The sequence below is a fragment of the Panthera leo genome, chromosome B2 (assembly GCF_018350215.1).
Source record: "Panthera leo isolate Ple1 chromosome B2, P.leo_Ple1_pat1.1, whole genome shotgun sequence".
NCBI lineage: Eukaryota > Metazoa > Chordata > Mammalia > Carnivora > Felidae > Panthera > Panthera leo.
Genome location: NC_056683.1, coordinates 58,393,935 through 58,415,381, shown reverse-complemented (window position 1 = coordinate 58,415,381; position 21,447 = coordinate 58,393,935). Strand labels below are relative to the sequence as shown.

The 21,447-nt window shown below is 33.4% G+C and overlaps 1 protein-coding gene across 1 annotated transcript in view; it reads left to right on the top strand.

Moving 5' to 3' along the window:
* EYS (eyes shut homolog) overlaps positions 1-21,447 on the top strand; it is a 1,768,122-nt gene that overhangs the window by 540,611 nt on the left and 1,206,064 nt on the right. Inside the window, 1 exon segment of the mRNA XM_042939126.1 lies at positions 536-642. Within this exon segment, the coding sequence (XP_042795060.1) occupies positions 536-642 (107 nt within the window).

The following is a 21,447-nucleotide window of genomic DNA, read 5'->3' as shown; positions in this document are numbered from 1 at the left end:
CTCCATAACATTACATCTACAAAGTTCATGGATAAATTCAAATCCTTGTGTCCCTCTGGCTTTATTGGTTAGTAACATTTGACAACTGTGCCTTGTAGAGAACATTTAACCCTAGGGGACATACATAAGGATGGTATTGATTCGCTAGTATTTTTTTTTGTTTCTTTTTTTATTGCCCTTAGACTAACATTTGATTTGCATCCCAATAACTTGAAATATCTATTCCACCTCTAGACTCAAAGCAGAAGATACATTTTTCATATCTAAAGAGACTTTGAATACCTACCAATTCAGAGGAGATTAGTCTGCATTTAGTAATTCCAAGAGAAGTTGTTGCAGTTTGTAACAAGGTTTGTAAGGTGAAATGAATGGATTCTGACACTAATATATGTGGCATTCTTATCTGACAATTTTAGTTTCAGATTATCACCCCCAATGGATTAAAAGATTTGGGCAATTTTAAGAATTATAACCTGGCACCTGCTTGCCTTATTAAAACTTAAAATCTTTTAATTATTTTTTTCAAAGATTTAAGATGTGAAATAGATGCAGATATGAGTGCTTCATATCTGTGCAAGAAGGGAATCACCTGCATTGACCAACCTGGTAATTACTTTGGCCAGTGTGTGGCTCCATTTAAAGGTAATGAACACCAAGGGAAAAGGAAAAGCAAACATAATTAACTTTAAAAAGCATTTCTGTCTCTTATTTGAACTCATTTCAGTCTTCCGACATTATTAGTCCTTCTTTTTTTTAAAGTCAGCTTCTAAAGTGACCAACCAATTATCCCTTAGGCAGAAACTGGAGTGAAATGAGCTTTGTTTACATCCACTAAAACAGCCGAGTTTCTTATTTCTCTATTGGAAAGGCCACCGATACAACCAAATGATAAAGTGAAAAGTAACGACTGTAGTACCAGTCTATCATGTTTTAAGAATTTTTTCCTATTAACTCAATTTCTCATGAAATTGTCAAGGTTAGTAATCCATTAATAGATATTTTTTATTTGGTTTAAACTTTCACAATATTTCTTTAGCTTTAGTAATGGAGTTATAATTATTTTCAAAAACTAAATAAATTTATGCTTTGCCTTATAAATTATAAATTTTGTAAATTATTGTATATAGAAAGGAAACTAGTATATAGAAAGTAAATCACTGGATACTTCCTTGGACTTCAGTATCTTTTTGTAAGATATGGAATTTGAAAACTAAATTAGCCAGTGTTCTTTAGAGAAACAGAACCAATGGGAGAGCTATCTACCTACCTATCTATCTATCTATCTATCTATCTATCTATTTATCTATCTATATGTATGTATTACAGCAATTCATTATGAGGAATTGGCTTATAAAATTAGGGAGGATGCAAAGTTTCATGATCTGTTGTCTGCAAGCCAGAGACCTAGGAGAGCCATTGGTTATAGTCTTGAATTAAAAGTTATAGTCTTGAATTAAAAGGCATGAGAACTAGGAAAACAGATGGTATAAATTCCAGTCCAAGGACAAAAGAAACCAATGCCCCAGTTCAGCTGGTAGGCAGAAAAGGAGCAAGTCCTCCCTTTGTTTGGTTTTTGTGCTACTCAGACTCTCAACAGATTGGATGATGCCTAGCCAGTTTGGGAAGGGTAATCTGCTTTAGTGAGTCTACTGATTCAAATGCTGATATCACCAGGAAGCACCATCACAGATACACTGGAAAGAATGTTTAATCTGGGCAACCTGTGGTCTAGTCAAATTGACAAACAAAAATAGCTATCACACTGTTCAACTAAATACAATTAGTTTAAATATTTTTAAATATTGTACCTAATTTTCTTAGTTCTTCCTATAATTATTAATGAACAAATATGCCTGCTGACAAATTTCAAATATTTTGTATCTGTATAAACTAAGTTATAGATTTCATTTTAAAAATAAAAAGTTTGACCAGTACCTAGATCTTACTTTCTCAAACCATTTTCCAATAAAAGGATCTGTATCTCTTTAGAGATCTAGGTGATTCTAGGCATAAACACAGAAAGTACAAATGAGTGTGGAGAATCTTGTAATGACGAAAAGCAATGAAGTACTTAAAAACAAAAGTATGAGAGTGTGTCAAAGGGCCATATGAGCCAACCCAAGGGACTCCTGATGACCAAAACTAGAATAATTTGAGCAAGAAAATAAAGGAATAATGAGTTATTACCCAAAATATAGAATAAATATCCATGAGTCCCTACTGAGAAAAAAATAAATGATTGATGAATAAATGAATGGGAATAATAGACACATCTTCTATACAGAATAATTCCAAATAATTTATGTAGATACTTTGCACTCAAGGAGATAGAACATAACTTCCTACCTCTTAAGTTTGGGCTGCAGGTAATGACCGCCTTTCAAACTATATAGAGCAAGGAAATGGGGGTTGGGAAGAGTTTACTTTACAGTGGAGAAATCTGATAAACACTACCTCAGCCAAGTGATCAAAGTTAACATCAACAGTGCTAAGTCATGTTAATAACATAAACATTTGATATGAAGTAATGAGAATGACACTTTATCTTCGTTATTTTCGTTTTAAAAACACTTTACCCCAGTTTAATCATGATAAAATCATCAGACAAGTTTCAGTTCTACAAAACCCCTGACAGTACTCTTTAAACTGTCAAGGTCATCAAAAACAAGGAAAGTCTGTGCAAAAGATTTTTAGTTTGGTATAGTCACAATTATTTATTTTTGCTATTGCTGACCTTGCCAGAGGACACAGATACAAAAAACTTATACCTATTACTGATTTCTATGGGTTTGCCTGTTTTTCTTTTAGGAATTGTATGGTTTCAGGTCTTATGTTTAAGTCTTGAATTGATTTTGCATTTACTTTTGTATACCATGTAAGAAAGTAGTCCAGTTGTTTGCAGGTAACTTGTCAGTTTTCCTTAAGGAACTCATCAAATGAAAAGGCAGCCTACTGAATGGGAGAATGTATTTGCAAATGATATATCTGACAAGCAGTTAATAGCCAAAATATATAAAGAACTCATACAGATCAACACCAAAAAATCAAAAAATGCAGTTAAAAAAGGGGCAGGAGACCTGAAAAGACACTTTTCCAAAGAAGACATACAGATGACCAACAGACACATGAAAAGATAGTATCACTAATCATCAGGGAAATGCAAATCAAAACCACAATGAGGTATCACTCACATCTGTTAGATTGCCTCATGTCAAGAAGAGAAGAAATAACAGGAGTCAGCAAGGATATGGAGAAAAGTGAGCCCTCGTGCACTGTTGGTGGGATTATAAATTGGTGCAGCCTCTCTGGAAAACAATATGGAAATTCCACAAAAAGTTAAAAATAAAACTACCATACAGTCCATCAATTCTACTTCTGGGTATTTATCCAAAGAAAATGAAATCACTAATGCAGAGATATACACACTCCTGTGTTCATTGAAACATTATTTAAATTAACTAAGATATGGAAACATAGGAAGTCTCCTTCGTAAATAAATGGATAAAGAAGTGGTATACAGGGGCGGGTGGGTGGCTCAGTAGGTTGAGTGTCTGTCTTGGGCTCAGGTCATGATCTCGCGGTCTGTGAGTTCAAGCCCCGCGTCGGGCTCTGTGCTGTCAGCTCGGAGCCTGGAGCCTGCTTCGGATTCTGTGTCTCCCTCTCTCTCTGCCCCTCCCCCACTCATGCTCTGTCTCTCTCTCTCTCTATCAAAAATAAAGAAACATTCAAAAAAAATTTTAAAAAGTGGTATACAGCATAAGGTATATAATATTACAGTAACTATAGGGTGACAGATGGTCACTACACTTATGGAGGTGAACATCTCATAGTGTATACAAATGTTGAATCACTATGTTGCATACCTGAAACTAATATAATATCATATGTCAACTATACTTCTATTAAAAAAAAAGGAAAGTCTGAAAAATTTTCAAAGCCAAAGGAGCCTAAAGAAGCATGAGTACTAAATGTGGTATTGTGGATTGGATTCTGGAAAAGAAAAAGACATTAGTTTAAGAAATCCAAATATAATTTGGACTTTGGTTAATAATAATGTACCATGTTGGCTAATGTGACAAATGTACCATACTAAGGTCAGTTATTAATAATAGTGGAAACTGGTTGCAGAGTGTACAATACCCTCTGAACTATCTTTGTGACTGTTCAGTAAATTTAAAACTATGCTAAACATTTAAAAAGTCACAAAATAAGTGACTGCAAATAAAGAATTTCTGATTCAAATAATTTATAATTAAAGAAAACAAAATATTTAAAACATAAATAGTCATTTTAGTTACTCATATATAATTTCACCTTGTCATGTATTGTAATTCACTAATTATAATGAAGGAAATAATTCTTCAGTTAATAGCAGTGCCTTAAATTTGTAAAACATATTAAAATGTTCAAGGGATTTTAACACAAAGGCATAAATAAAACATAAGCAAAAATGAAGTAAAACTATTATAAAATGAATGTTCCCAATAATGAATATAATAATTTTTCTCATAATAATGACATGTAATATAATTTATAATAGTACAAATATACTATACTGTCAAAAATACATTTTTCACAATTTTTAATTCACTTTATATTAGTATACATCCGTCTGCTAGAAAGTTTGCCTTGTTTTACAAAACCTAGCTTCTTGTCCCACTTTTTCCTTTGCTTTTAGCATAACCTTAATTATCTTTCACATATTTGGGACCGTGTGAATGGTCAGAACCAATAGAAAATGGATGGAAGTTTTAATCTTGTACTCTGGTCCATAAAAATGTCCTAAAAGTCTTTTGTTCCCTTTATTCTTCTCCATTCTTGTTGGAAGTGAGATGTCTAAAAAATTGGAAGAAAGAAGGATCAGAAGATAGAAAAGCATAGGTCCCTCCCTAAATCCCCTGTAGAAAGATGTCCATGGGTCAGAAATATCCCCCTTATAGTGAGTGCACAGAAAGCATAAAAATTTTTATTGTGGTAAGCCATTAAGGTCAGTAGTGTGTGTGTGTGTGTGTTTCAGCAACTAGCATTGTTTATACTAAAAATTACTGCTTTCATCCTCATAAACACTTCCTTCAAAATTTCACTGGAATTTTTAAATCCCATGAATGAATATATTTTTTGAAAAACATGTCTGTGTAATACAGTTATGAATAATTTCTATAGGAAATATACATATAGTTTTTCTTTTTTTCTTTAAAAAAATTTTAATGTTCATTTATTTTTGAGAGAGAGGGAAAGAGAGAGAGAGAGAGAGAGCAAGTCGGGGAGGGGCAGAGAGAGAGGGAGACAATCTGAAGCAGGCTCCAGGCATTGAGCTGTTAGCACAGAGCCCCACATGTGGCCCTAACTCACAAGCTTTGAGATAATGACCTGAGCCAAAGTCAGACACTTAGACTGAGCCATCCAGGAGCCCCTAAAATTTCTTCTTTTTAAATTTGTAATTATTTATTCTCTGATTAAGTTTGTTAGCAATTTTGCGATGTTTCAAAAAGAAATAAAATATTATTAAGAAATAATGAAACTTTAGCAAAATGCATTCAAATTATAAGATTTAGTTGGAAAAAAAATATTTAGTTGATTCATCAAGTCAGTGAGGTTACTTGTATTGAGTAGATGGTTTAAGAAACTATGCCCCCAGGTGGGAAAATTCCAGTCCCCTCCCTATTTTGTAAATCTCACACTCATTCATTTTACTGTTGATGGCTTCAGCCATAACTTCAAGAGTGTATGCACTCTTTGCCTGTCACACCTAAATTTATTGTTTGACCACTTCAGAAAACATTTACTCACCTTTACTGTAGAAAATGCTTAAACAATAAGCTATTTTATAAACTATGTGTTGTAGCTTTCTGTTGGTATACTCCCAAGTGTTATTTATTGGTTCTTTTTTTGTACTAATATATATTTTGTTAAAGTAATGTACAAAATGTTGTCTTTTATAGGAAGGATTTAATTCTGTTCTACTATCTCAGATTAATATGATTTTTTATTTTCGTAAAAATTGATGCCAGAAAAATAATATACATATTAAGAATTTATAAATTATAAGACCCTTTTTTTTTTAATTTAAAAAATATGTACAGTTTCTATTAACCAAATATGTGGACTTGTAAGATCGATGTCCTTTGAGTGTTTAAGAATATACCCTGGTTCAAACATTTTGCCATTTGCAGAAGTTATATTTCATTCCTAGTTATAACTTATTAAAACATATAGCAGAGAAAGGAATTTATCCAAAAAGTAGATTGTGATTATATAGTTTATTTATGGGGACAATAGAAATAATTAGAAAAAAATCTTTGTATAATTACTTCTGGAAAGCTGAACAATACAGTGTTTTTATTCATGTTATTTTCTAGCATTATAATTACAGATGTTCCTTAAAGAGTGCAGGTTTCACACATATTATTAATGCTATGTATCAATTTTGAAATCTGTACAATCCTCTCTCTTTTTTTAAAGAAAACATAAAGATGGATAATAAAGTCATTAATACAACAATTCTTTTTTCATGAGGTGTTCATCCACTAGAGTTAGCTGGTGGTTAGTTTTGATTTAATCTAGGCTCCCTTCCAAGTTCTAGTCTTAGGAAGTTAACTTAGCAAGTAAACATCAAAATTGGATTTCCTTCAGACATAAAGGGCATTATTATTTTGTTTTCTGTTTACAGTGAACCAAAATTTTCTTCAGCAATGAACAGAGTATTTTAATAAATGCAAATGGGTTTTCACCTTCTCTAATAGAGGTAATTATGATTTCCATCAAGGGAACTTAATGCCTAGAGATCCTGGGTGGCTCAGTTGGTTAAGCGGCCAACTTCAAGTCACATCATGATCTCTCAGTTCATGGGTTTGAACTCCACATGGGGCTCTGTGCTGACAGCTCAGAGCCTGGAGCCTGCTTCAGATTCTGTCTCCCTCTCTCTCTGTTCCTCCCCTGCTCATGCTTTTTCTCCCTTTCTCTCTCTCAAAAATGAATAAACATTTAAAAAGTTTAAAGAAAACCTGGTATTTTCATATAAGAAAACAAGATATGGACTATATACATATTCTACATGTTTGGATACCACAGTTTTATATTTTAATTAAAGCAAGAAGATACAGGTCAGTCATTCACAATGAGCACTCTTCATTAACTAGTCTGTTGTCACAGCCTATCATTGCTTACTGGCACACCCTCTACTAAAACCCTCTATGCCCAACACTGCCAAAAAGAAATCAGTAATAATAACTTATCTTGTTGTGAAAAATGTACTAAGTATTGGTTTTTATGTTTCCGTGTATGGAATAACTAGGAATAAATAATTCCTCAAAGTGTTATCTTTTGCTCTGTGTATGTATACTTACTTGTCTTTCCTCCAGAATTAATTGCAATTGTGTATGAGGCCATGTTTTATAAATTCTAGTTATTACTCTTTGTTTAAAAAATATAATCAGTGCAAACTAATAATGTAGCCCTTACCCAATCAACAATTCTAAATTCTAGAAGTTATATCCTCGAAATATAATTCAAGTAAAGAAAAGCTGAAGCTGGCTAACTATAATGAAAATTGCTGCTGACAGACTCAGCCAGTGCACTTCTTACCAATAAAGCACTTAAACAGGCAGTCCATCTCAGAATTGGGAGTGTTTTCTAAGTAGCTGACAAAGACCACAACTCTCAAATTGCCTATTACACATTAATGATACTTTGAGCTGTATTAAGTTAATGTAATTCTCTATAGGAAAGTATGATTGATGGGGTGCCTGGGTGGCTCAGTCAGTTAAGCGTCAGACTTCAGCTCAGGCCATCTCACCGATCCTGGGTTCGAGCCCACATTGGGCTCTGTGCCTGTGCTGACAACTCAGCGCCTGGAGCCTGCTTCGAATTCTGTGTCTCCCTCTCTCTCTGCCCCTTCCCCACTCACGCTCTGTGTGTCTCAAAAATAAAACATTAAAAATTTTTTTAATAAAAAAGAAAAGTATGATTGATAAATCCAAAATGTTAAGTGTATATATACTTGCAACTAACAAAACTGTTGATTGTATAATTCATAAAATAAACCATTTGCATATTGAATTTCATTAAATGAAGGAATCCTGGGAGAAAATAATGTTGCATATATCATTATTAAAGCAATAGTCTGTATTTTTGTCATGTTTTGGTGGCAAAAATTAAGTTGTTAGCCTTTACTTCTAAAATATAAAAGTTTCCAATATCTAATACAAAGAGGACAGGGCTTTGATGTAAATTACTGCTTGGTTCTCAAGAAAATAAGTGCTTAAACTAATAAGAATGTCATTTTAATAAGGCTGCGTATGTACAAGTAGAATAGAAATATTGTTTGAGCAAATGTCTTATCTGCTGAAGCTTTAATGACACATGTCCCTAAATGTGTAGCAATTAAGATAAAAGAGCAGAAATGGTAATTAGCCATTAAACATGTTTGCAAAAGAAAGTAAACAAAGAAGAAAACTCAGCAAAATAAAAATGCCTAAGTGTGTTGAAAGCTAGAATAATAATGCTGTTTTCCGGATAGGACACTCCGTTATGGGAACTTGTAATTAGAAAGCAGATTTAAGTACATATTTTTAAGTGCTTGTGAAGTGAAAAAGACCAGAGTACAGATAATGGAGCAATTAGTTTTTCAGCCTTCACAGGCCATATCTCAGTCATTCTTGGTTGAAACTACAATGGGGAGCTACGGATGCTGTAATTAAATGCTCCAGTCTAGTCAGTCCACGGCTATACTAAACATTCTTGGAGACCAGAATATTTTGGCCGAAAAATGTCTTCAACTCAACTACAGATTGGTTGAGTATATTAACAAAAAGTTAACTTGATTTAAGTCTTTTAATGAAAGTAATATGGGAATTATTTTGCAGAGGTCAAATCAGACAAATTGTAAGGTACTGAGTTCATAATAAGAATACAATAAAAAATATTCATTTAATAGTTGATGTTGATGATTTAGTCTCCTATTTGTTCTCATAGCAATTTAAACCAGAGTACACGTTGGTTTGAAAACAAGTATTATGTTCAACTTCTTGGTGATTATATCATTACCTTTAGTCTGATAGAAATAATTAGATGCTGAGGTCATTTAGACAGCAAGAATATAGGGAACCTGAGTAGAGGATAATTATATTTCTTTGTACTATTTGTACATTAATTTCTTTCTCTATTTTTAGAATTCATCAGTATTTAATATCTTGGTCACATATTTATTTAATTGTATGATTTCAATTGTATTTCCTATTAATTTCTAATTAATTATATTTCTTATTTATCAGTTTGACATCCCCTACCTTATTTCTTTATAACCTGTAGACTACATTTGTATGGATAATTATATTTGATGATATTTCTATAAAAATAACATATCAGGTGAAAAAACTGCTGTCACTGACTGTAAGAATGAGCATATTATATGGAACATGCTATGGAGTTTAATCAACAAGATGTTGTAGAGATACTCCCATACTCCAAACCCATCTGGGTAACCCAGTATGTGCAATGATAGAATGACAGGTCTGGCAGAGTCAGAGAAATGCTTAGCTATAACATACATTTTATACCAGTCAGTTTTGATTTACATTACCAAAGGGAAATAATGTACCCTTGACAATCTAACAATTAGGGAAAATTATAATTAAGTTGAAATTTTCAGAGGAGCAACTCTGTAAAATTGGAAAATGATGACACCACTATTTTTTTTTAATTCTTAACTTCCTTGTTTCCTAGGGTATGACTCACCTTTAATTTCTGGTATTATCCAGCATGTTGTACTCAACTCCTTTACCTTTTACCTTTTCACTTTTCAAATGCTTTTAGGTTGATCAAATCTATCCACATGTTTCAATGACCTCTTTCCCAGCATGTGGAGAATGGACTTTTTCCTTCAAGTTGAAAGAACTACATGTTGCTAATTTCTAAACTACTGTGATAGCTAAGTACTATGAATATTCCAGGAATAAATTTAAAATAAAATAAAATAAAATAAAATAAAATAAAATAAAATAAAATAAAAAATAAAATAAGCTGAAGGAAAAGGAAGCATGGGAATTTGAAGGGCTCAAAGATATTCAGTGCAGCCAAAATTTATCCTGAGAGCAATGAGGGTAGAGTATTAAGCACCATCAAAATCACTAATGCCATCTAAGGAATACTAGGGCCAATGACAAGTAATTAATCTGGGAAAAACGTAATCAAATACGTATTTTGAAGGATTATAAAGTGGAGTTTCACTTTTTGTTTTTCTTTTATAGAAGCGTTATATACCAGAAGAAGGGAAAAATTTAGGTGCTTGTAATAATCAAGCTATTATCTAAAGTATAGACATGGAAACAAAACTTTAGGTAACTAGACAATTTCAGAAGATAATTTAGGTGAGAAACCAAACAGGATAGGCTTTTATGATGTTCAGATGTGTGAAGTGAGAAAAAAAAATATGCTCAGCATCCCAGGGTAGATAAATGAATTATTGCTCTGGGGCCACAGAGATAGAAGAAGCCTGTCTAATGAAGAGAGTAATCAGCAGAGCTTCAAACATACTGAGTTTGTCAGACAATAAATTATTAAAGTAGAAGTCTCCCTTAAATAATCCTAATATGTGTGTCTAAAGCACAGTAGAGAGTAAAAAGCCTATAGTTTACTAAGACATCTGGAAGAAATGGATAGAATGACAAGGAAAGAATTCTTGGGATAGGCACTAAGGAAGACTAAAATATAAAGAATGGATAGAGAAGGGAATAAACAATGTGAAACAATAGAAGAGAGGGTTTCTATTAGGAAGGAATGGGAAGAAAGTGTCAAGTATTTTTTGGACAGCCGGGTGTAAATATGGTCCAGAAAAATAATTATTAGAAAGGCCTTGAAGACTTTCATAAGAAAAGTTTCATAAGAAATCGCTAGTTGTTGATGGTGGTGTTGAATGAAGGATGGGGGATAAATGGATTAAATGAGAATGTGAAGCAAATTTATGTTGGCATCAGTATTCAAATCTGTGTGATATTTCCCCATCAGTCCTCAATAGCTGAAAAGGAGGCAGAGAGAAGAAGTGAGTTGGATTAACCAGGAATTGAGGAAATACAGAGAAAACTATATGTTTTTGTGCACCAATGAGTTATAAGGGTAATTCAGTCCCACTTCTTGACTCTGAAGTTTAAGTGGTATAGGAAAAATTCCTGCCCTTAGAGGGCTAAAAGCAGTATAATGGGGAGGTTTTAATGGAGAAGGAAGGTAGAAGGTATGTTCAATAAATAATATAGGAAGGTTGTTCATTGTAAAAGGTGTACGGTGTGGCAAGGTTGGGAAGACAATAGCAGTGGGAGGTTGGTTTAAGGGAGAAGAAGCATAGAGATGAACGAGAACAAAGGAGTTAGAAAAGACTGCATGCAGTGAATATTTTATTTTGACAATTACCAGAGTTTTCAGATAAAGTGGACTTAGGAGGACTCACACAAAAAAGGCAAAAATTAATCCTGGAGACTTCTAGTAATGGTACCAGTATATAAACAAGCCATTCCTCAGATGACAATTGTAAACCCTGCACGAATTATAAAAACAACTATTTGAAGGCACTGATGAGTGACTAAAAGCAGGTAGAAATTGGAGTGGAGTCAACCCAAAAACAAAAGAAACCAGATTGGACAAAATTTGTGTTTATATGGCTTTTTATCTGAGGAAACCTTTAATCTTCACTGTATGGACATTGGAAACAATAGCAGAAAGCCTCAATCTTACATATGTTTAAAGTAAGAAGATATTTTGAGACTTCCAAAATAGCAGAAGTGATCCGCTAATGGAGGGAATGGAATATGAAGGAGCAGCAAGATCTCACATAAACTGCACACATCCCTTGTTAATGCTTGAGTGGCACCAAGGTTCCCAGTGAAAGCAACCACTGAACACATGAAGGGCTAGCAGTTTCTGCTGCTTCCAAATCTGTGAGGTAGAATATGGAGTTTTCGTTTGGCTATGTCAACGTCCTGCTATAATTAATAGCATCATTATTTATAGGAAGAAAACAATCCAAGGACAAATATCAACATAAGGACAAAATATTATCACAGTGTCAAGAATGACTAAATATGACTACAGAGACTTGACTCTCAAAATACCTTCACTTGATATCTTGAAGGAAGTTCTTCAGGCTAAAGGAAATAACACCAAATGGAAACTCAGATTTATAAGACATGAAGGCCTTGAGAATGAGAAACAGGCAAATATACAAAATATATAATTTTTCTTCTCTTTTTTATATTTTTAGTCTCTTAATTTCTTTAAAACATTTACAACTGTTTATTGTTTTTTTTTACCATTTTTTAAATTTATTTTGAGAGAGAGAGAGAGAGAGAGGTGAGGAGGGGCAGAGAGAGAGATACAGGGAGAGAAAGAATCCTAAGCAGGCTTTGCACCGTTAGCAAAGAGCCTGATGCGTTGCTTGATCTCACTAACCACGAGATCATGACCTGAGCCAAAATCAAAGAGTTGAACTCTGAACCAACCTAGCCACCCAGGCACCACAACATATACAAATGTTTAAAGCAAATTTTATAACACTGAATAGTGTGATTTATTGCATAAGTGAGTATAATGTCAGTGATAACAGTAGTATAGCAAATGGGGCAAATAGAACTAAATTACTGTAATATTCATACATTTTATGTGAAATAGTACAAACCAATTGTAAGTGGAATATAAAAATGCCAATCCAAAGAGAAACAATTTAAAAATTAATGTAAGGATGTATAGCTATGGTTATAGCCAATAGACTAATAAAGATATTTAGCAAAAAGAAAACAGAAAAATATACAGACAAAAATAAACCAAAACAGACCAAAGCCAAACAAACAAAAAGCAAAGGACAATTGAAAATAAAAGCCAAATGGTGGACATAAATTCAACCATAGCATAATTAAATTGAATGTTAATGAATTAAAAACATTCAGCTGAGGGAGGCTTGGGGGGGCTCAGTTGGTTAGGCATCTGACTTCGGCTCAGGTCATGATCTTGCAGTTTGTGGGTTTGAGCCCAGCATCGGGCTCTGTGCTGACAGCTCAGGGCCTGGGGCCTGTTTCAGATTCTATGTCTCCCTCTCTGTTCCTCCTCCACTCGTGCTTTCTGTGTCTCTCTCAAAATAAATAAATTAACAAATATATTTAAAAAATTATTAAAAAAACATTCAGCTGAATTTCACATTGCCCAGTTATATAAAAACCAAGACTCAATTTTATTTAGTCTCAAGAAATGTGCATGAAGACCTAGATAAGTTAAAAAATGGTAAATATTGGGGCACCTGGGTGGCTCAGTCAGTTAAGCCTCTAACTTCTGCTCAGGCCTTGATCTCACAGCTTGTGAGTTGGACCCCAGCATCAGGCTCTGTGCTGACATCTCAGAGCCTGGAGCCTGCTTCGGATTCTGTGTCTCCCTCTCTCTGCCCCTCCCCTGCTTGCACTCTGTCTCTCTCTGTCTCAAAAACTAAATAAACATTAACAAAATTTAAAAACGGTAAACATTTAATATTTTTAAAAGCATAAAAATGTGCTGAAGCTCTATTTATATCAGAAAAATAAATTTGAGTCCAGAAGTAGAAAGTGATTATCATAATAAAAGGTCAATTCATCAGTGACCTTAGCTAACATGTAGAACAGCAGTATCACTCATCAGACACAAATTCAAGAGAAATGATAGGTTTTTGCTGTGAGTCTCTATATACATCAGTTGTTTGTAACATAGATAAAGATAATTGAAACAGAAATTAGTATCTAGTGAATTAGTTGTTCTCATAGCAGAAACCTAGTATATGTAGCACTGGGATGATTTGAGGAAGAGGATGCAAGAACAGTGAGGCAATTTTAATGACATCTAAAACAGTGAGCACATTATTGTTGGGAGCTGGAGACATTAGGATCATGGTAGGTAATGGGCAAATACTGGCAAGAGTCTTGCCTGTGCTAATGTGGAAGACAGAAAATACACCCAAAGACCTCATAGAGTTGGCAAAGAAGATTTAAGAGTAAAATGTTGAAATTATCAAATAGCTTCATTTAATCGCCTGTGATAAAATGGGAAAGGAAGTAGATGAGTTAACGATGTGACTGTTTTCAACCAGATTTTAGAAAACATATTTTTAACTCAGGACTGCTGTGTTGGAAAATAAATATGATTGTTATTTCCAGACTCTCCAGCTGGCAACAGATTTTCAAAATGGACTCAGGGCAATGATCAAATCCAGGATATTACCAGTAAAATTGAGCTTCCCAGGAAGTTCATGGGCAAGATCAAAGGTGCATGGATTTAAAACCCTGTGTTAAGACAATAGTATAAGTTAAGGCAAAGGCACGGAGATCCCCTCAGCTAGACAAAGTACTTCTAAAAGCCTTAAGGACATAGCCTAAGTTTCACCCCAAGGTACAGAGGAAATACTTCAAAGAAATATTTAGGTCTGGCAGGAAACAAGCTGAGAAAGTTACTCAGCTGCAAACAGGAGCCATTAATTATGGCTGACAGAGTAGAGATTACAGAAGTACTATGGACTAGTCTTTACTATGTTTCTTCCTCCCTTTCCTCCTCCTTTTGAATGTATGTCCACTGCAGTATTCTTGTCTCTGCCTCAGCTTTGTATGTTGACAATATGGGTGAGCAAAACATTTGTCTTTTTAATTTGTAGGTCTCTGAATCAAGGAAAGCTATATTCAAATGCTGAAACAAAGGAGCTATAATCAAGTAGCCTCTTCTACATCTGAACTTAATTTAAATAATGTTAGCCTAGATTTTAAGCCAATTCCAATGGGAGAAGACATTTATGACTGAAAATAATATATTTTTCATATAGAGGTTGTGAGTTACAGTGACCAGTGGTTGGACTATGTCAGATAATATCTCAAACTGATCATTGAGTATTTATTTTGGTCAACTGGAGCTGACTGACTATTCTTGTCCATGTGTCTCTCTCTATGCCTACCTTGGGATTCCTTATAACATGGCAAATACAAGTGTAATCAGATTTTTTTAAGTCAGATTTTTGGAGCAGCAGTTCTCAAATAAATATGGTTTTGCCCCTCCAGCGGACATTTGGCAAAGCCTAGAACTATTTTGGAGAAGTGACAGAGGCATCCAGTGGTTATGTTAGGAGTTGAATTGTGCCCTTCCATAATTTATATGTTAAAGTTCTCATCTCCAGTATCTTATAATGCAATCTTACTTGGCTATAGGAACATTTCAGATATAAGCAGTTAAGATGAAATCATATAGACATAGGATGAGCCTCTAATCCAATATGACTGGTGTCTTTATCAAAAGGGAAAATTGAGACACAGACACACACTGAAGGAGATCACCATGTGAAGACGAAGGCAGAGATCAGGGTGATTATTCTACAATCCATGGTATGTCAAAGATTGCCAGCTAACCACCAGAAGCAAGGAGAGAGGCATGAAACAGATTCTCTTTCAACATCCTTAGAAGGAACCAACCCTGTCAACACCTTGATCTTGGACTTCTTACTTCCAGAATAAATTTCCACTGTTTAAGCTACCCAGTTTGTAATGAATCCCTGGAAAACAAATACAGGTAGAGTCAAGGGATACTGTACAAACACCTTAAAATTAACAAAATAGCCTTACACAAAAAAGTATTTGATGAAAATGTCATTACTGCTGATATTAAGAAATCTCCTCTTAAAGTGAGTATTTTGAGAGGAAGGAACTAGAAACTTCAAGTCTTTCAAGATCTGTGTCACAGAAATTGAGGAAGTAACACTTCTGCAGGGTTTCACTAGGCAAATGTTCACAGAACTCATCCAGATTGAAGAAGAGGGGTCATAGTTATTTTTCTCTGCTGTAATCTGCCATGCGAACACAAATTATTTACATTTCATTTACAAGCAAAATACACACTCTCTTCTAAGAGAAGACCCTAAAAGCATAAGCCTCAGGCTTATGTTGAGATTAGAAAATGAAACTTAGAAAATTAGAAACTTAGAAAATTAGAAAATGTTTTTTACAAAAGTTACAAAAACACAAAAAAACTTAGGGTTAAATTAAAATTTAAAAATGTCTATGCAGAAAACTGTAAAACATGGCTGAGAGAAATTAATGTTTTATAGAGATGGAAACAATGTAACCTGATTACACATTAGAAGAATGAATATGATTAAAATGATCTATGAATTAAAAGTCATGCCTGTTGTAATGTAAGGTTTCTTTTTTAAATTGGCAACTTGATTTAAAATATGAGAATATATGTACTTATAATGGCAAAAATAATCTACTGAGTGAAAGAACAAGTCTGGAGAAGTTATAATATCTGAGTTCATGAATTAATACCAAGAGATATTAGAATAGATAAATTAGGCATTAGTTTTATTAGAATTGAGTCAAGGAAGGAAAGAAAGAAGGGAGGGAATAAGAGAGGAAGGAAGGAGGGGTGAGAGAGGGAGGAAGGAATGGAGAAAGGAAGAAAAATTGATTAATGAAAGTGAAATGATATTACAGAAATAGAACCACATCTATACAATTTATTTTCAACAAAAGATCCAAAGCAATTCAATAGGAAAATGAATGTCCTTTCAACTTGTGGTAATGGAATAAATGGATATTTATGTGGGAAAGAATGGAATTGACTTCTACCTCATACCATACACACTACATTGATTTTAGACAATCATTAATCTTTATGTAAAAACTAAAACTATAAAGCTTTGAGGAGAAAACATGGGAGATGTTCTTTTTGACCTAGGAGGAAGCTTTTATTTATTAGAAAAGGCAAAAGAGAACAATACCCATAAAAGAAACAAAATATAATTTAGTCTCATTAAATATAAAATTTTTACTTAGCAAAGATACCATTAGAAAATAACAAGAGGAGCATGAGAGAAAATATATGCACATATCTATCTGAAAAAGGACTAAAAAGCAGCATATACATAGAGCATCAATAATTCAATAACATGAACAAAACAAAGCATTGAAAATAGTTTGCAAATGACTAGAACCATAATTCATAAAGGAAGATATGCAAATAAAAAATTCTTATCATCATTTATCATCGAGGAAATGCAAAATAGAACTAGAAGTGGATACTCCTCTAAAGTGCCTAAAATAAGAAAGAATTGTTTTGGAAATTGTGGAGTAAATAGAACTCTTATACATTGATGATACAGATTTAAAATTATTGATAGAAAATAAAATGTAAAACATTTGGGGAAACAGGAAGTTACTTTTAAAGTTAAACGTACACCTAACATAGGAACACCAATTGAATCCTAGGTATATAAACAAATGAAATCAAAATATTTGCCTATAAAAACCATTTATAGGAATTTTTGTAGCAATCTTACGCATAATTTTTCAAACCTAGAAATATGCCAAATGTCTGTCAACATAAAAATTTATAAACGAACTAGCGATAGGTACATACAGTAGGCTATTACATAGCAATAGGAAGGATCAAGCTACTAATAAACAAGAATATTTTAGACGGTATGCTTAACAAAGAAGATGAGCAGAAAGGAGAATGTATTCTAAGATTCCACTTATGTTATTTCTCAAATAGGAAAAAAAAATAATAAAAGTGGTTTCCAGAGACAGAGTTCATTGGGAAGGGGAATGCAGAACATTTTCTAAGGTAATAAAAATGTTCTAAATCTTAAAGGAGTTTGTATGGACTAAAAAGTATGCATTCATTAAAAAAATATCTATAGCACACTTAAGATTTATTATGTACATTTTTATTTTTTTATTTTGAGAGACACAGAGAGAGAGGATGAGTAGTGGAGGGGCAGGGAGAGAGGGAGAGAGAGAGATAATCCCAAGCAGGCTCTGCATTGTCTATGCAGAGCCCACTGTGGGACTCAAACCCATGAACCATGAGATCCTGACCTGAGCCGAAGTCACGAGTTGGACGCTTAACCGACTGAGCCACCTATGCAACCCATATTCTTAATGTAAATTTTAGTAAAATACAATACCAAATAGATTTTTCATTAGTTTTGCTTAACAGCTTTGGTTTTGGTTGGCAATTCTGTATATGTATATATGTGTGTGTGTGTGTGTGTGTGTGTGTGTGTGTGTGTGTGTGTGTGTTTAATATAGACTTGAGTAAATCAGTGAATATACTGAGGATAATAGGAGTTAGATATCTCACTGGTAATGGAGGAATTTACAAATATGGAAAGAAAGAGAACTAAAAGACACTCCAATGATATTAGCTATAAATTGGAGGTATGCATATGAATTTATGGTTCTTAATAAGTAGACATAGAAACATAAATGTGACAATTTACACGCATGCGTTATTATGTTATGCTATACTGGAATGTGCCCAGGGGTATTGGATGATTGGGTGAAGTTGCATGTATCGCCTTGAACCTGATGTGTGTGTTTATGTTTATGTATCTGCATGTATATCTGTGTGTATACATATATATGTTATATATATGTATGTGTGTTTATATCTATATACCTATATAATATAGATAAAACCAGATTTTTATTTCTAAATATCAATCTCTATTTAAAGTGTCTGTGACGTTTTAGAGAAAAGACACATTCCAAAGGAAAACATAATATAAACCATAAATATCTTTTTGGATTAATAAAAAAGCAGAACTCAAAGAAAAATGAGAATTATCAAAAGGAGCCAGCTTTTTCAATGGGCTCCCTTTGGCCAAATGTAAGAAAATTTGAGCATTAAAATAAACAATAGAGATGATAGATTGAAAATCATTTAACACTATAATAAGTGATGCTTCAGTTCTTACATAAATGCGTAGTGGAAAAATAGACAAACAGGAGGTACAAAATGAAAACTCTTTATTATAGCAGAATATCATGTAACAAGTATGAAAGTAATGATAAGGGTTGGAAAATCATCAATAGTTATTAGAAATAATTGGTGGAGAATTCATAAGAGATAGTATGTGTACATAGACTTAAGATATTTGTTAAATCTAGAGGGACAAATTATAAGTTTTTATTGAAATATCACCAATATTGAACAAAGGAACTTAACAATGTCCCCTGAAATCATGCACTGAGGACACCATATAACTTCTGTAGTGATTCTTCCAAAAGTACATAAAGCCTGAATTTACATCATAAGATGACATCAAATAAGCCAAAAATGATGGGTCTTTTACAAAATTACTGGGCTGTAATATAAAAAAAAATGTCAAGTTCCAAAAAGACCAAAAAAAGATAAGTAGTTGTTCCAGACTAAAGATAATCACAACTAACTTTGGGATGTGAGCTTGGATTTGATGCAGACCAAAAACAAGCAAATGAAAAAAACTATCTGTGAAAGATGTTAGTGGAGTTATTGACAAAATTCAAATGTGTACTGTGTGTTAAATAATAGCATTGATTTTGATAATTGTACTGTGACAATATAAGGAATAACATTGTTATTAGAAAAGGCACACTGCTATACTTAAGGGTAGATAGTCATAATATTTCCAACTTTCCCTCAAATGGCTCACAAAAATGATGATATAGATTATATATAATAGAAGTACATGTAATATATATAAATAAACATCAGAGGAATTATGAATGCAAATATAGCAAAATATAAACAATTTTGTGACTGAACAAATTACTGGAGTTTTTTGTATTATTTTTAAATTTTCATGAAAGCTTTAAACAATATTAAAATTAAAAGTTAAAAAAAATTGTCCTAATACTCCATGGTAACCACCATACACTATCAGTGTGGATAGGATGAAATAAACAAATAACAACTAAACAACAATGCTGAATGTTTGTGAGGAGACAGAGCAACCAAAACTGTCATTAGTGGGAATAGTGGGAATGCAAAATGGTAAAGCCCATTTGGAAAATAATTTGGCAATTTATTATAAATTAAACATACACTTATCATACGAACCAGCACTCAGGTATTTACTCAAGTAAATTGAATACTTACATTTACACAAAAACTCAAACACAAATGTCTCTACTGCATATTTATACCTATATTCATATCCGCCAAAAAACTAGAAATAACCAACATGCCTTTCGATAGATGCCTGGGTAAACAAATTTAGTATACCCATACAATGGTATACTGCTCAGGAATTAAAAGGACCAAATTACTGATGACTTTGCTGTGTAAAAGAATCAACACAAACGACATATATTGCGTGATTTCATTTATAGGACATTCAGGAAAAGGCAGAAGTATAAGGAAAGCAGATAAGTGGTAGCCAGGAAGTTTATGGATGGGTTATTTTTAATGGGGCAGTCCAGAGATCCTTTAGGTTGATGTAATTGTTCCATATGGTACTGAGATGGGAGATGCATCAATCTATACATTTGTCAAGTTGATAGAAACGTATAGTACATAGTAAACTTTACTGTGTGCAAATTAAAAACAAAATCAACCAGGGTATTAGAGGGTGCAATCACAGAATGCAGACTATCAGAAATAAATCCAACTTCATTACATATTTATGACCTAATCTTACAAAATGAAGAAGGGACTATCGGAGCTGACCTAAATAACTTTGAAAAACAGGGTTTGACAAGTTATAGTAAGGTAAATGCCAAAAAAAAAAAAATCTAAACATAAATGCCATATTTTGGGGTAAATTTGTTTCTCACAGAGGTAAAGTTTAGCAAGTCTGAAACTACTTTACTTGTATACTAGGGTTGAGCATCTAAGTAAATAAATTATAGATAATGGGAACCAAGCTGCTCACCATCAGAAGGAAAAAACATTATAAATAAACAAGTGAGGAAGACTACAACAATATATGTGGTGATGTATTAGTCAGAGATATATGAATGGCCACTAGTTACCTGAAAGCATTTTCCAAAGTGCTAGGTAGACTTTTGGACTGTGCTGTCCTAAATAAACTTCAGATACAAGACTTTGTGAGTGAAATAAGTGACTCCTTTTCAATCTCCTTTTCAATCTCCCCAAGGAAAGGCATTGAAGAATTACTAAGTGGTCATAGTAAGGTAATGACTGATAAAGAATTAGAAACAGGATACAACTTTACAAATAAAAACACATATGACAATTTAGAGTACTTTGGGTGATAATTTGACTATCAGGAATGTATTTATGGACTAATTTTCGAAACATATTTTGTATTTGAATGACTCAAACTAATTTTGAGACACATGTTAAAGAATCACTGCCCTGGGTAGTCTGTTTTAAGGACTCTTTCTTTTTGTCCCATTGAACAGTTTGTAAAGTTCCATTAAAACAGTGTTACATTCAGGGGTGTCTGGGTGGCTCAGTTGGTTGAGTGTTCCACTTTGGCTCAGGTCATGATCTCACAGTTCATGGGTTTGAGCCCCATATGGGATCTGTGCTGACAGTCTGAAGTCTGCTTCAGATTCTGTGTCTCCCTCTCTCTTTGCCCCTCCCCTGTACGAGCTCTGTCTCTCTCTCTCTCAAAAATGAACAAATGTTAAAAAAAAAATTTTAAAGAAAACAGTATTACACTCAAAGACA